General features: G+C 53.1%; 2 protein-coding genes across 2 annotated transcripts; one reads left to right on the plus strand and one right to left on the minus strand.

The window, feature by feature from the left end:
* Window positions 1-5,580: 5,580 nt before the first annotated feature.
* WBSCR27 (Williams Beuren syndrome chromosome region 27) lies at window positions 5,581-9,934 on the plus strand. Its single transcript, XM_010854289.1, is given in 7 exon segments — window positions 5,581-5,647; window positions 5,933-6,053; window positions 6,576-6,704; window positions 6,917-7,052; window positions 7,432-7,524; window positions 9,529-9,655; window positions 9,657-9,934. Coding segments are annotated over 6 exon segments (795 nt in total). The 5' UTR covers window positions 5,581-5,647; window positions 5,933-5,936; the 3' UTR covers window positions 9,850-9,934.
* An 872-nt stretch (window positions 9,935-10,806) lies between these two features.
* CLDN4 (claudin 4) lies at window positions 10,807-12,516 on the minus strand. The gene has a single exon (XM_010854291.1). It carries the CDS (start codon window positions 12,265-12,267, stop codon window positions 11,638-11,640), a length of 630 nt encoding a protein of 209 aa, XP_010852593.1. The 5' UTR covers window positions 12,268-12,516; the 3' UTR covers window positions 10,807-11,637.
* Window positions 12,517-14,957: the final 2,441 nt, after the last annotated feature.

Raw genomic sequence — 14,957 nt, forward strand, 5'->3', positions numbered from 1 at the left:
TTTTTTCCCAGCGGAGCCACTCAGGGGTCTATTATTTGCAGCGGGTTCACATGTTCTTGATACAGGTCTAGGCTAAGATAGGTCGGGTTGGGATCTTGGCTAATGTCAGTGAAAGCGTTAGTCATTCAGTCATGTCCGACTCTTTGTGACCCCATGGACTGCAGCCCACCAGGCTCCTTTGTCCATGGAATTCTCCAGGCAAGAATATTGAAGTGGGTTGCCATCTCCTTCTCCAGGGGATCTTTCTGACTCAGGGGTTGGACCCGGGTCTTCCACATTGGGGGCAGCCTCTTTACCGACTGAGCCCCCAGGGGAGACTGGTGTCAGGGTGTTACCAAACCAAACTTGGGTTTGCTGGCCCACATGAAGCAAAGTCAAGGTACTGACACAGGGTCGTGGGGAAGGAAAGTATAGCGTTTATTGTAGAGCCCACCAAGAATGGGCAGCTTGTGCTCAAAAGACCCAGACTCCCTTATAGCTTTCAGGGAAGGGTCCTTAAAGGCAACACTTGGGGAGAGGGCTGCAGAGTGCATGACTTTCTTCTGATTGGTTGGTGAGGTGGTGTTCCAGGAATGTCATCAAGCTCCATCCTCAACCTCCCCGTTTCCAACTGACGAATCTGCGATCTTCCTTTTGGTCTCAGCATGGAGTCACCATCCTCCACCTGGGTGGGGGCCTTAGTTCCTGCAGAACAGCTCCAAGATATGTGTCAGATGGTTACGTATGTTCCTTAAAGAGGAACTAGGACTCTGTTTTATAGCTGAATTATTGTCATTATTTTCTCGCTTAACTGCTTTTCCTTTGTTTCACGTTCCCTCACTTCCCTAGTTAGTAATGCTTGTGCCTGCTCTTTGGAACTCAGGGCAGCCCTATGAGACTAAAGCCATTTTCTGTAAACAGGAACCTGGCAACACAGAGAGGCTTTTGCACTCAGGAGGGTTTCATTCCCCCCCTTTTCTTTGGTACTCCTCAATCCTGAGGGGAGCGGGTATGAGACAAGAAAGAGAACAACGTTTTGGATAGAGGTTAATCATAAACTCAGCAGGGGAACTCTTTCAAGGGAGGAAGAAATTTTCCTCTACCCTTCCAGGTTCTCCTGGCTGACCTAAGATTTAAATTGACATGAGATTAACAAGAGAAAATCAAACAGAAGTTTAATAACATATATTGGTGGCTCCAGTGGTAAAGAATCTGCCTCCCAGTGCAGGAGACGTGAGTTCGATTCCTGGGTGGGGAGGATCCCCTAGAGAAGGAAATGGCAACCCACTCCAGTTTTCTTGCCTGGGGAATCCCATGGACAGAGGCTTGTGGGCTACAGTCCATGGGGTCACAAAGAGTCAGACACAACTGAGGGACTAACAACTACATACATGGAAGAGACCCCGGGAAAACTGAGTAACTCAACAAAATGGCTGAAACACTCACTTTAAATACTCTCGTCAGCTAAAGATAAAGGAGGATGTTGGGGTAGGGGTCTGGAACGTCAAAAAGGAAGAATGCAGGACTTTCTTGGCCCAGTGATTAAGTGGTCCAGTGATTAAGAATCTGCTTCCCAATGCGGAGGACTCGGGTTCCATCCCTGGTTGGGAAACGAAGATCCCCCATGCTGAGGGGCAATTAAGCCTATGAGCGACAGCTGGGCAGCCTGTGTACCACGACAGAAAGATCTACAAAAAGAGTGTGCTACGTAAAGATCCCAAGTGCTGCAAAGACCCAACACAGCCAAATAAACAAACATGTTAAGAAAAAAGGAAGAAGGCCATTGGTATCGACAGAAACGTACGTGTTTGGTAAACAAATGCTTTGCTGGGCCAAGCAGAGATAATGGGGCAGAGAGAGGACTCTGATCTCCAGGCACTTCCTGGAATTTCCCCCCACCACACCTAGCTCACATTCTTTGCAGATATCTATGGCCATAGCTCTATCTAAATATTTTAGGCAGTTAGGGGGAAGGTCAAAGTTTCTTTTTTTGCCACACCAAGAGGCATGTGAGATCTTAGTTTCCCAACCAGAGATCAAATCTGTGTTCCTGCTGTGGAAGCATGATGTCTTAACCACTGCACCACCAGCGCAGTCCCAAAGCTTCTTTCTGAGTCTTAATAAAACCATGCACCTCAGATTCGGGTTTAAACCCACATCCCAGGACTCAAACTCAGCCAGAAACCATTGTCTCTTAGTTGAGTTCACGCTCCTGGTCTCAGGACCTAATAAAGCTCAGGTTCTTTATGTCAAATTGCAGAAAGAATTCAGGGAGAAACAAAGTGATAGGTAAGAAGTGAATTTATTGAGCTGACCAAAAAGTACCTTCTATTTTTTAAATAAAAATAAATGACATATTTTTTGTTTTCACTAAGAGCTTTATTGAACAATATAGTCACCATTTTGTTCCACTACCTTCTGCCATTTTTCAGGCAACTTCATCATTTCATCTTCCCAAAATTTTTTTATCTTTTTGAGCAAAAAAAAAAAAAAAACTGTTCCAGGTGCCTCTTACAGTTTTCCAGGGAATTGAAAATTTCTCCATTAACAGAATTTTGTAGGGACTTCCCTGGTGGTCCAGTGGTTAAGACTTTGCCTTCCAGTGTAGGGGCTTCGGGTTCGATCCCTAGCTGAGGAGCCAAGATCCTACATGTCTCATGACCAAAAAAAAAAAAAACAAAACAATATAAAACAGAAACAATATTGTAAAAAATTCAATAAAGACTTAAAAAATTTTTTCAGATAATTTGTAAAGACTAAAATAAATGGACATCCAAAGGTGCAATGTTTGGCAAATACAGCAGATGAATCAGAACTTACTAGCCAAAATGTAACAGTCTTTGCCTGATCATCAAAGAAACATGTGGTCTTGCCTTATCCTATTGGAACATTATGTGTCTTCTATTGACTAATTCTGGATGTTTTTCACTGCTTTCAATTGGTCTGAGAGCAGTACTTGTTGAAAGTAATCACTTGATTTTTCCAGAAGGAACTCCCTTCCTATCCCAACATATATACAACATCCCCTTCTTTGAATGAAGACCTGGCTTTGGTATGGTTGGTGGTGATTCATTTCACTTGCCCCACAATCTCTTCCATCCACATTATTATACAGTATTCACTTTTCATTGCCCATCATAATTTGCTTTAAAAACAGAAGGTTTTCATTACATTTCAGTAGAGAATCACATGTGGAAATATGGTCAAGAAAATATTTTTCAAGTAAGTTATGTGAAACCCAAACATCAAAGTGATTAACATAACCAAGCTGGTACAAATGATTTTCAAAGCTTAATTTGGATATTTTGAGTATGTTGGCTATCTCCCGCATGGTATAATGTTGATTGTTCTCAAGGTCTCAATTGATTGCTATTAACTTAAACCCGTCTACCTGACTGTGGAGCACCACCCAACAAAAAAGTCTCTAACATGAAACTTCACAATCACTTTTGACACGTTTGATCGGTCACATCTTCTCCATACACTGCATAAATCTTTTTTTTTTTTTTTTTTGCATTTCAATTGTATTTTTACCTTTCTTGAAATAATATAGCATTTTATGAAGAAAACATGGCTTTTTTCTTCCATCTTCAATATTAAAATGGCTACACAAAAATTCACCAGCTTTGATGTTTTTTTAATGCACAGATACAGCAGCTGTCACAGTCTAACAGAACTGTTTCCAATCAAGTTAAAGACAACTAAGCACTATTCCCGAAAAAAATTAACAAATTTAGACAGAAACACACTCCAGAGAGTGTTGGCCATTTCAGAAGGCAAGAGGCCCTGATACATGGGGTGATTAGTTTTTATGGGCTAGGTAACTTCATAGGCTAATGAGTGGGAAGATTATTCCAACTATTTTGGATAAGGGGAGGAGATTTCCAGGAATTGGGCCACTGTCCATTTTTGGCCTTTTATGGTCAGCCTCAGTCAGACCTGTCATCTCACCGATGGGTGTGTCATATAGTCTATGATAGTCGCTCAGAGGTTAAAGCATCTGCCTACAATTCGGGAGACCCAGGTTCCATTCCTGGGTTGGGAAGATCCCCTGGAGAAGGAAATGGCAACCCACTCCAGTATTCTTGCCTGGAGAATCCCATGGAGGGAGGAGCCTGGTAGGCTACAATCCACAGGGTCACAAAGAGTCAGACACGACTGAGCTACTTCACACATACATAATGAATTACACAGTTCATTGTGGGTTCATGTCCCTGTGAGGCACGACTGGGTTTGAGAATGAGATGGTTGCATGGCATCACCGACTCAATGGACATGAGTTTGAGCAAACTCCGGGAGATGGTAAAGGATAGGAAAGCCTGATGTGCTGCAGTCCATGGGGTCACAAAGAGTCAGACACGACTGAACAACAACAGTGAATTACAATGAGCTTGTAACGAGGCTCAGGGTCTGCTGGAAGTTGAATCTTCTGCCATCTTGGACCTAGTGGGTTCTAACCAGTTTGTCACCCTCGACGGCTATGTCATCCTTTTAAAAGTTGCGCCCTGGCCCTTTCCCCCGTTTCATCAGGGAAAGGCAAATACCATAGGATATCACTTGTATGTGGAATCTAAAATATGACATCGATGAACTTATCTACAAAACAGAAACAGACATACAGAACCGACCGGTGGTTGCCAAGGGAGAGGTTGGGATTTGCAGCTACAATCTATTATCTATAGAATGGATAAACAACAAGGTCTTACTGTATAGCACAGGGAACTATTTTCAATATCCTTTGGTGAACTATCATGAAAAAGAATACGAAAAAGAGCATGTGATATTACTGTTGTTGTTTAGTCACTACGCCGTGTCCAACTCCTGTGACCCCTTGGACTGTAGCTTGCCAGGCTTCTCTGTCCATAGGATTTCCCAGGCAAGAATACTGGAGTGGGTTGCCATTTCTTTCATATATAACACATACACAATAGTTACTGTAGTAGACAAATTCTAAAATCTCAGTGGCTTAACAATATGAAAGTTTTTTTTGTTGTTGTTCATGTTACAATGCAATGCAGGTTGGTAGAGAGGACACTGCCCCACACAATCTAGGGCCCAGATTCCTCCATCTACAGACCCACTCTTCTCTGGTGCTTGGAGCCTGCTCCATAGCCAGAGATTGTGGGTTCATGTCCCATCTGAAGCACAACTGGGTTCGAGTCCCAATCTGAGTTGTTTGGTTTCAGCAGCACTAGACGCACTTCAAGTGCTCAACAGCCATTTGAACAGCGTGTATTATAAAACAAAGCCATCATCCGTTCTACTGGACAGCCTCGCATGGATCTTGGTGACTATTCTAAAACTGAAGGCTGATCCTACGTCCCTCTTTGTCCCGCCGGAATTCTAAGGCTCCTACTGCCTAAAAGCTGAGGCTTTGGGGAAGCATAAAGGACGTCAGGAGCCGGGAGGAAAAAGAAATATACCTCCACCAGGATACCTTTCAAAGCGTCTCTGAAGATTCTGGAATCTTTCCAGGCTGAAGGCGTTCCCAAGAACTTTGAACTCATTGGCTGGTGGTGGAGGGACGGGTTGCCAGCGCTTTGCTCTGATTGGGCATTTTCTCTCAGCGGAAAACCAATCATTGAGGGTGATGGGGGCGGGGCCAGGCTCGCAGTACAGGCTCCAGCGTTCCGGAGCCCACCCACCTCCCTGGCGGGTCAGATTGGCGGTGAGTTCTGACCACCTACGTCTTAAGGGCCCTTCTACCCTGGAATCCCTCTCACCAAGGCCGATTGGGAGACGAGGGCAGGTCCTCCCCCTGCCCCCACCGCGGGAAACACCCCTTCCGCAGCCCTGAGCCCCCAGGTGTCCAGCCTCGCCCTCTCTGTGCTTAGTGTTCCTTCCTGTGAAATGGGATTGCATTGTTCCCCGGGCAGAGGCGTCCTGACAGCCTCCTCTGCTCCGCACGAGAGTGGGAGGGGGTTAGAGCTTTAGGTGGGCCATGTCCCCACAGCAGGATGGCGGAGGGCAGGAGCCTGCCCGAGGTGCGTGCGCTGGTTGGGGCTTCGCATGGCATCACTGACCTGGCCCACAAGCTTCACTTCTATGACCAATGGGCTCCGAACTATGACCAGGTAAATCGGCCATGTCCTCACCTCTGCTCTCCTCCGCTCACCTGGCCTCAGTTTTCCTGTCTGTAAAGCCGGTATAGTAAGCCTAGAATCATCCCAGGGAGATGAATGTGAGAGTGAAGTAAGATCTGGGTGCAACCTCCAGCCCTGTCTGCTCTCCATCCAACTCCTCTTCAGCCCAACCACGGTGGCCCTGCCCTCTGATCCTCTTCCAGATTGGCAGCCCCTAGAGACCAGGAGCCAAGACCTCCTCACCCAGGTACAGGAGTCCAGGCAGAGGAGCTACCTGGACGAGGTGCTGTGAGCGATCACAATGAATTAAGCAGACAGCGATGCCAAGGCCCACAGAAAGGGCCCACTGGGAGAGAAAAGCACCTCACACCTGCGTCTCCCCTCACTGTAGTTCCACCAGATCCTGGGCCCCCAGCACACACATACAGCTTGGCTTGGTTGACTCTACCCCACAAGAAGGGCCCCTAAATGCTGGAGCATGGGGTGGTGGTTGGCTCAGCATTCTGTCCCCAGGATGTGGCTGCCCTGCAGTACCGTGCTCCCCATCTCGCAGTTGACTGCCTCATGCAAGCCCTTCCGGGTCCACACCACGCTGCCCTGATCCTGGACGCGGCCTGTGGTACTGGCCTTGTGGCTGCAGAGGTGAGGCCACCCCAGACCCCCTTCCCTCCCATCAGCCCCTACTTGCTGACAATTCCTACTACCCCAGCCCCAGATCCCCACTTGCCTGCTCAGACTCACTGTTTCCAGACACTGGGGCCACATCCACCGTGGGGCCCACTGTCCTCCTCAAGGTGTCGGGACCCACCTGGGAGGTGGCAGGTATGAACTGTGAGTGGGTTCCCCCACCCCAGCTGCAGGCTCGGGGCTTCCACCAGCTGCATGGGGTGGATGGAAGCCCAGGGATGTTGGATCAGGCCCGGGCCCGCGGCCTCTACCAGTGCCTCAACCTCTGCATCCTGGGCCAGGAGCCACTACCCAGCGCTGAAGGTACTACCCCTCCCCCCTTGACAGCCCAAGGCCCACCCTCTGACCTAGCCCACCTGACAGCTGACAGAGCCCCTTCCTTTTGCCAAGACGCCATCCCCCTTGCCTAGCCCTCCCCAAGTCCCCTCCCACACCGAGCCCCTCAATCTCTCATTGAGGGACAATTTCGCATTGAGATGCTTCCTCTGAAACCTCCATCCCATGACCTTATCTCAGTCCAGGACTGAGCCACAGCTGCCATATGGCCCAAGGGATCATGGTCCTGCAGACCCTAGCAGCAGGCCTTGTCCCTCCCCAGTGCCCACCATGAACACCATCCTCCAGGGTGGTCTGAGGCCACACTGAAGCCAAACCACCACATCATGTCCGCACGCCCACACAGGGACCTTTGACGCGGTGCTGATGGTGGGTGCCCTCAGTGATGGCCAGGTGCCCTGCAGTGCGATACCTGAGCTCCTGCGAGTTACCAAGCCAGGTGAGAAGCAGCCCATCCAACCACACCCACGCACACCTTCCCTTCTCCACACGCACAGACACAAGCCTCAGAACCCCTCAGGCCAAGCGAGGTGTGTGGTGGCGTTGTGCCTGGGGTCACACAGCCTAGCATCTCAGCCACCAGCTTCCAGCCCAGCCTCGGCCTCAGCTGCCACCATCAACAGACCCAGGTGGTCATCTTGCCTCTCAGCCTTTGGGAAACCAGAAACAGCTCCACTCCTTTTTGGCCTCTGCATCTTCACCAATAAGCAGAATGCCACAGTCCCTTCCCCACAAGCGTTGCAGTGAGAATTGGGTGAAGTAGTGTCTATCAGGGCTTCCCTGGTGGCTCAGACAGTAAAGAATCTGCCTGCAATGTGGGAGACCTGGGTTCGATCCCTGGATCAGGAAGATCCCCTGGAGAAGGGAATAACTAACTACCTACTCCAGTATTCTTGCCTGGAGAATTCCACAGACAGAGGAGCCTGGCAGGCTATAGTCCGTGGAATTGCAACAAGTTGGACACAACTGAATGATTTTCACTTGCTCACTCAGTGTCTATAAGGCCTGTATTTCAATCCTGGCACATAGTAGGGGCTCAGTTCAGTTCCCTCATCTTCCAGCTTCCCCACTAACTCAGAGCCAGCCATTAGAAGAGTCTCTTTCACTTTGGAGGCCTCAGTTTTCTTATCTGTGAAATGGAGCGACAGATATAAGCACTTTTCTATAAACTCCACACACGGGGCTGGTGTGCAGCTAGGGATTGTGGTTACTGTGTTCCTACTGTGTGCCTTACCCCATGGGAGCCTCTGGACTGGAGAGAAGGTACACACGCACCCCACACACCCTGGGAAGGGGCCAGGGGAAAAACACCAGGCTGGAGGTGGGCCCCAGGAATGTGGGTGTTCAGTCCTCCGAGAATTCAGGGAAGAGAGGCATCTCCCACTTCTGGCATGGGCGGTGGGGGGGCGGGGGGTGACACGCAGGCGCACAGTCTAAGCAAAGTCCCAGGCAGAAAGGAGAGTGATGAAGTATGAGGATTCTGTGGTTAAGACCCGGCTGAAGCACAGGATCTGGAAGCCCGAAGGTGCCCTATCCCAGCAAAACCTCATCTACTCCTGCCCGCAGGGCCCAGCAGGGGCTGTGGTTAAATCAGGGCAGGTCCGGGCAGGCTTCACCCTCAGGGAACCACAGAGGCTGACAGATGCAAGGACATCGTGTTGGGGTCAGAGAGAGAGGTAGTGATCAGGCTCAGGGGGACAGGAAACTTCCATCACCTGTATCAGTAAGGAGACCAGGCCACCTTGCCCAGCCTGGGCTTGCCAGACCCCTTAGCTGGCCAATCTGCCTGCCCACAGGTCACAGGCTCTTCTGCTTCTGAGCCTTTCCTCTACAAAGCCCCCTCTCCACCAGTAGCACCCTGCTTCTCCTTACCTCCTCCTCCAGGAAGCCTTCCAGACCCCTGTCTCTCCTGAGTATATCTGAGCCCGTGCTGGGCATACAGTAGGTGCCTAGAGAAGACCTGGAGGGACGAGGTCACTCATTCATTCAGCCAGTGCTTATTGAATGTGCTGGCCTTCCTGTGAGACAGGGTAACCTTCCTCGCTTTGTAAGCTGGGAAACTGAGGCGCCAAGAGGTGAAGGGACTTGCTCTAGGTCCAAAGCCCATGAGTGTTCAGACACAACCATACCCTCCAGCAGACAGACTGGGTGAGCAGTGAGAAGGTAGCCCCCTCTGTCAAGGGGATTCAGCCAAGAATTCCCAGCGGAAAGGATCCTTGAGCCTTGAAAGGTACATAGGAGGCCATCAAGCTGGGGGAGCAGAAGGTATGCCTGGGGGAGGGGGCAGTGGGCCCCAGAGGCTTGGAGATGGAAAACAGCCGGCCTGGGTTCAAAGCTGGGAGGACTTCTGCCTGTGAGGATGCGAGTGGGAAGGGGACAAACTTCCTTGTCCCTGGCTCCCGCCCTCCCCCCACTCACCTGCTCCTCTCCCACTCCTCCCCAGGTGGGCTGGTGTGTCTGACCACCAGGACCAACCCATCTAACCTGCGATACAAAGAGGCCCTGGAGGCTACCCTGGACAGGCTGGAGCAGGCCGGGGCATGGGAACACCTGGTGGCCCGGCCTGTAGACCAGTGGGAACTGGCCACGTCCGAGCTCGAGGTGAGGCCTGGCACTTCCGACAGTGACGGCTTCATCTCCGGTATCATCTACCTGTACCGGAAGCAGGCGGCAGCCCAGGCTGAGGGAGGGAGGCCCGGTGCCTAGCCCCCAGCTGGCCTCTAACCCTCCTGTGGCCTCACCCTCTGCTTTGCCTGTAAAATGAAGCCAGTGAGTCACCTCTGCCCCCAGGAGAGCTGTGCCTATTAAATGAGACCCAAAGTGGGCATCAGAATTCTGGCGCTGTGGTTTTTCTCACCCCCCGCCAGAGTGACGTCTGTCTCAGTGGGAGACAGAGGGAAGAAACAGGACAAAGAGGGCCCCCACCCCTGGCTGTCCCTGGGCCTTGGCATGCAGGGCCACAGATGCGACTCCGTGACTCCTCCCAGCGTGGAGGGCCCCCTCCCTCTAACCCGCAGACCAGGAACCCATGCTCACACATCTGGCCAAATACTTTCACGTGTCCTGGGTTCAGTTTCCTCATCTCTAAAGGGATTGGAATGCAGAGTGGAGGATCTCAGGGCGTAGCTTGGAGGCTGCCCCAGAGCCGGGCAGGTGAAAGGGCCTGGGTGACTAGTCAGCACCAGCACTGGTGGGGATGTGCCCAGGGCCGATAATAACTCCTCCATACAGGAGCCACAGGAAGGCTTCATGGAGGAGGAGGCGGGGAGCCGGGCCTTCAGGACTAACAGGGTTCAGAGGGTGGAGGAGGGAAAAAAGACATTCCAGGCTGAGGGCAGGGACAGCCTGAGCACAGGCTGGGAGAAAGGATCTGGAGGGTGAGCTGACCAGCCTGGCAGCCCAGACAAACCTGGAACAAAAGTGGGAAAGGGCAGGTGGCCCATCCCCCAGGGCTGGCTGTTCTCCTGTGTCTTCCCTTCTAGGGTCCCCAGCACTTCACGAGGATCCTGGGCTTTACACTGACAAACAGAGGGCTTGAGCAAGGTGGCTACAAAGGTCAGGGCCAGTTTCCATGCCTCACAGTTCCCCAATATCAGTTTTGTTAAGTCTTCCCATCCCAGCCACTCCACGGGGGTCCTGCCCCTTACCAACCCCCTGCCCAGGCCTCCAACCCCGCCCCTCCGCCCCATGTCCACAACTGAAATCAGATCAGTACAGAGAATTCCTGTGCACAGGTCCCATTTATTGTAGAAAATAATAGCAATTACCGTGACAAATAGCTTAAATTACAAAACAGAAACCACGTAGGAGGCAGGGGAAAGCCCCAGGACTTCCTGGGATGAGGGCCAGAGAAAGAGTATTCCTTCTGCCCTCTCCAGGCTGCCAATGACCTTGGCAGGGGCGGAGGATCCAGAGGTGGCCAGGATCAAGGGGCTGGGGGCCACGGTCGGGGGCTGGAGGGGTGCAGGCAGCTTGGGCCACCTCTGTGGCCTCCTCCCCCACCACTACCCAAACCAGTTTGTAGCACCTCCACCCCTCCCCTCTAAACCTGTCCGTCCACTCTGTGCAACTAAGCTCCAAGGGCAGGTAGGTGAGCAAGGCGGCCATTCTCATGACCCCAGGTTTCCGTGGGCAAGACCCAGCCTGAGTGCTCACTGGCCCAGCCAGACAATGCTGGCAGAGTGGAGCAGGAAGGATGGAAGAAGGGGGACGGTGGTCAACGTGGGCCCCATGGTCCACTGAGCACCCACTCAGAGGCAGAGCCCAAGCAAAGTCAAGGCTGAACTGTCCTGGCCAGCAGGAGCCAGCCCCCTGTGTCCACAGCCATTCAGAGGAGGGTGGCCCAGGAGTCTCTTTCCATTCCTCCTTGCTGGTGTTGGAGGTGGCATTGAGAAAGTGTCCGAGAGAGCTAGGAGGCTCTGGGGGCTGCTAACCCGGTCCCCTGCTGCCCATGGCCGGGCCATCCGCCTAGGGTCACAGATTGCAGTGAGCTCAGTCCAGGGAGAAACAAAGATGAAAGGAAAAAAAATTAAAAAGAGTCAACAGTAGTGCCTTAGACGTAGTTGCTGGCTGGGGCGGAGCGGGCGGCGGAGTACTTAGCCGAGTAGGGCTTGTCGTTGCGGGGCGGGCAGTTGAAGCAGAGCAGGGCCCCCCCAAGGATCAGCAAGCCAGCGGCGGCCCAGCCCACGTAGAGCGAGGCCCCCATCTCCCGCTTCTGGCCCGAGGCCACCAGGGGGTTGTAGAAGTCGCGGATGACGTTGTTAGCCGTCCAGGACACGGGCACCATCACCAGCAGGCCGGCCAGCAGGAACACCACGCCGGCCACGATCATGATCTTGGCCTTGGAGCTCTCATCATCCACGCAGTTGGTGCACTTGCCGCCCACCACCGACAACAGCACGCCAAACACGGCCAGGATGATACAGATGACGATGAGGGCACGGGCCGCCTGCAGGTCCTGCGGCAGCGCCAGCAGCGAGTCGTACACCTTGCACTGCATCTGGCCGGTGCTCTGCACCACGCAGTTCATCCATAGGCCCTCCCAGATGGTCTGCGACGTGACGATGTTGCTGCCGATGAAGGCCGTCACGCGCCACATGGGCAGCGCGCAGCTCAGGATGGCACCCAGCCAGCCCAGCACGGCCAGCGCGATGCCCATCACCTGCAGCCCCATGGAAGCCATGGCTCAGCGTCGGCGAAGAGGCGAAGCGCGTCTAGGACCTGAAAAGGCGCTGAGGATCCGGCTCTGGAGGCTGTAGGAGTCCAAGAGCCGCGGACGGCTACTTCGCAGCAAGGCCTTACACCGGGAGGGAGTCCGGGGGCAAAGCCAGTTGGAGCCGCTTCAGGCGTCTTTCCCGAGAGAGGCACAAACCCAGCGAATGTGACCCGATCAGTTCCCTTCCTGCCAACAGCTGCCACAAGCTCGCGGGCTCAAAACTGGAGCGGTTATATGGTGCTCCGCGGGAGGGGCGGAGGCCGAGGGAGGGCTTTCAGTCCCTGGAGCCGCCCCCTGACCAGTTCCTCTAGATTCCTGAGCCTGCCAACAAAGGGACTTTCAGGTCCCAGCCCTGGGCCCCTGAGTCACGATCCAGTCTCAGAGGAAACTGCCCTTTCCCCCTGCCCCCAGGCCCCTGTTGAGGTCACCCAGGAGACAGACACTGAGTCACAGCCTCCAAGCACCTGGACATCCCTGAGGGGCCAGAGGAGGAGTCAGGCCCAGCTGGGTTGGGGACCTGAAGAGAAGGATCCCCACGTCCCAGAGCTCCCTCATTCCAGGCTTCGATGGATGGACGGGGTGGGAGTGGGGGATTGTGTGACCACCTTCAGGGAGAGGGTCTGAGGATAGAGTCCTGGAAATGCCAAAGAGCAGCCCCACCTTGATTACTGTTGGCAGAGTCTGTATCAGCTTCATCACTGGCCTGATAATTACTAATAGCTAAGAGTCTCACCAGCCACCATCCTCACCTGAGGTCTGGACATTGGCCTGGTGAGGTCCAGTTTTAAGGAGCAAGGGGCTGGGGGGCGCCGGGACTCCTGGGTCCCTCACCTGCCCTCCTCCTCTCTCCCCACCTTCACCTGGCTTCCCAGCCCTGCGGAGGATGGGTGTTGGAGGAGACACCTTTTTGGCCAAAGAGAGAAGGAAGCCTGCTCCACCCCACTCCCGGACCCCCAAGCTGAGAAGTTTCAGCCAGTTGCTGCTGGAGCTAAGTTGGCTTGGCCAGAACTAGGTGGTGGGGGAAGTCAGCAAGAGAAAGCCATGGGTCAGACTGTGGGGACTTCAGCCCAACAAACAGGTGTTTACTTAGTGAAGATACACAGAGCGGTCCTCCGATAAAGCCAGAGCGGGAGCAAAGTCCCACGAGACTTCGAAGGGGAGGGTTAAATCAGATGGAGTTGGAGATGGGGTTGCCAGGGAGGGGGCCTGATTGGGAGGAGGAGCTGCCTGGCTCAACTCCAGGCGGCACTGAATTCTTGGGTTGTGCAGCAGAGGACTCTGAGGACAGAAATCTCCATGGAGGGGTCCCCCTGGAGTTGGGCAAGGCAGCCAGACTAGGGGAAGGAGAACAGAGAGAGGGAACAGCGAGGACAAAGGTGCCCAAGGTGGGGAAATGCAGCCAGTTCTGGGAGCCAGACAGATTCAGAGGAATCCAGTCTGACCAGAGACAGGGGGAGTGGGGGAGGGGCCAGAGCGAAAGAGCCAGGAATGTCTGCCTCGGGCACCGCGGAGCCCTGGGCTGTGAACTGAGGCAGGGGATGCAGGCTGAGCGGCTTTCTGGGGGACTTCTCCGGTGGTCCGGTGGGTAAGACTTCCCTTCCCAACGCAGGGGATGCTGGTTCGATCCCTGGTCAGGGAGCTAAGACCCTACATGCCTCCTGGGCCAAAAAACCAAAACATAAAACAGAAGCAGTATTGTAATGAATTCAACAAAGACTTTTTAAATGGTCCACATACAAAAATAAATAAAAAAAAAAAAAGAAGGGGGAGTCTCTGGAGACAGAATGAAGATGAAAGCAGGCAGAGGACCAGGAAGGGCCTGATTCAGGGCCGAGGACTTTAGGAACCTAAAGAAGCAGCCATTATGGAGGTGAGAGAGAGTGGCCGGGCTCATCCTGACTGGATCAAGGGCACCCTACGTGATCCACGTGCTGCAGAGCTCCACATTCTGGGGAGCTCATCCCAGGGGCCAGGGCTCCCATTAGTCCCCGAGCCCCCAGCATCATCCAGCCCCATGCCTGACGCCCTGGGGCAGCTGGGTGTATAATCCAACCCAGACAGTGTTCCTTGAGCTTCCTGAAAGACAGCTTGCGTGATTTGGGTGGAAGCCTTCTGTGAGCTATCTGAAGTGTGCTGATGGCCCGTGGAACCACAGGGCTGGCGGGCATCACCTAGCTTGATGGAGAAGCTGAAGTCCTGTACTGTGGTTGACTGTAAACACTTCGGTCTCCCCTACAAGGCTGGGGGCTCCACCGGCCATCAGCACGCTTCAGATAGCTCACAGAAGGCTTCCACCCAAGTCACTCAAGCTCTCTTTCAGGAAGCTCAAAGAACTGTGTCTGGGTCAGATTAGACACAAAGCCTCCGCCCCAGGGCGTCAAGCCTGGGGCTGGACGATGCTGGGGGCTCCTGAGGATATTCAACCTCAGAGCTCAGTGCCCAGTTTGACACATACTGGGTGCTCAGTAAGGCAGGAGGCATTATTCCGGTTCCCCTCCCCCGGCCTCACTCCCAAGCACACACAGCAACACAAATAGGGATGGTTTCTGCCAGGACCACGCCTTCCTGGCGTTTTCCTTACAAGGCTTTGAGGAACGGCACGCACACAGGCTGTGGACTGAGCAACAGAGATAACTACCCTTTGAGATGCAGGATAA

This window comes from Bison bison, unplaced genomic scaffold (assembly GCF_000754665.1).
Source record: "Bison bison bison isolate TAMUID 2011002044 unplaced genomic scaffold, Bison_UMD1.0 scf7180017864340, whole genome shotgun sequence".
Classification (NCBI taxonomy): domain Eukaryota; kingdom Metazoa; phylum Chordata; class Mammalia; order Artiodactyla; family Bovidae; genus Bison; species Bison bison.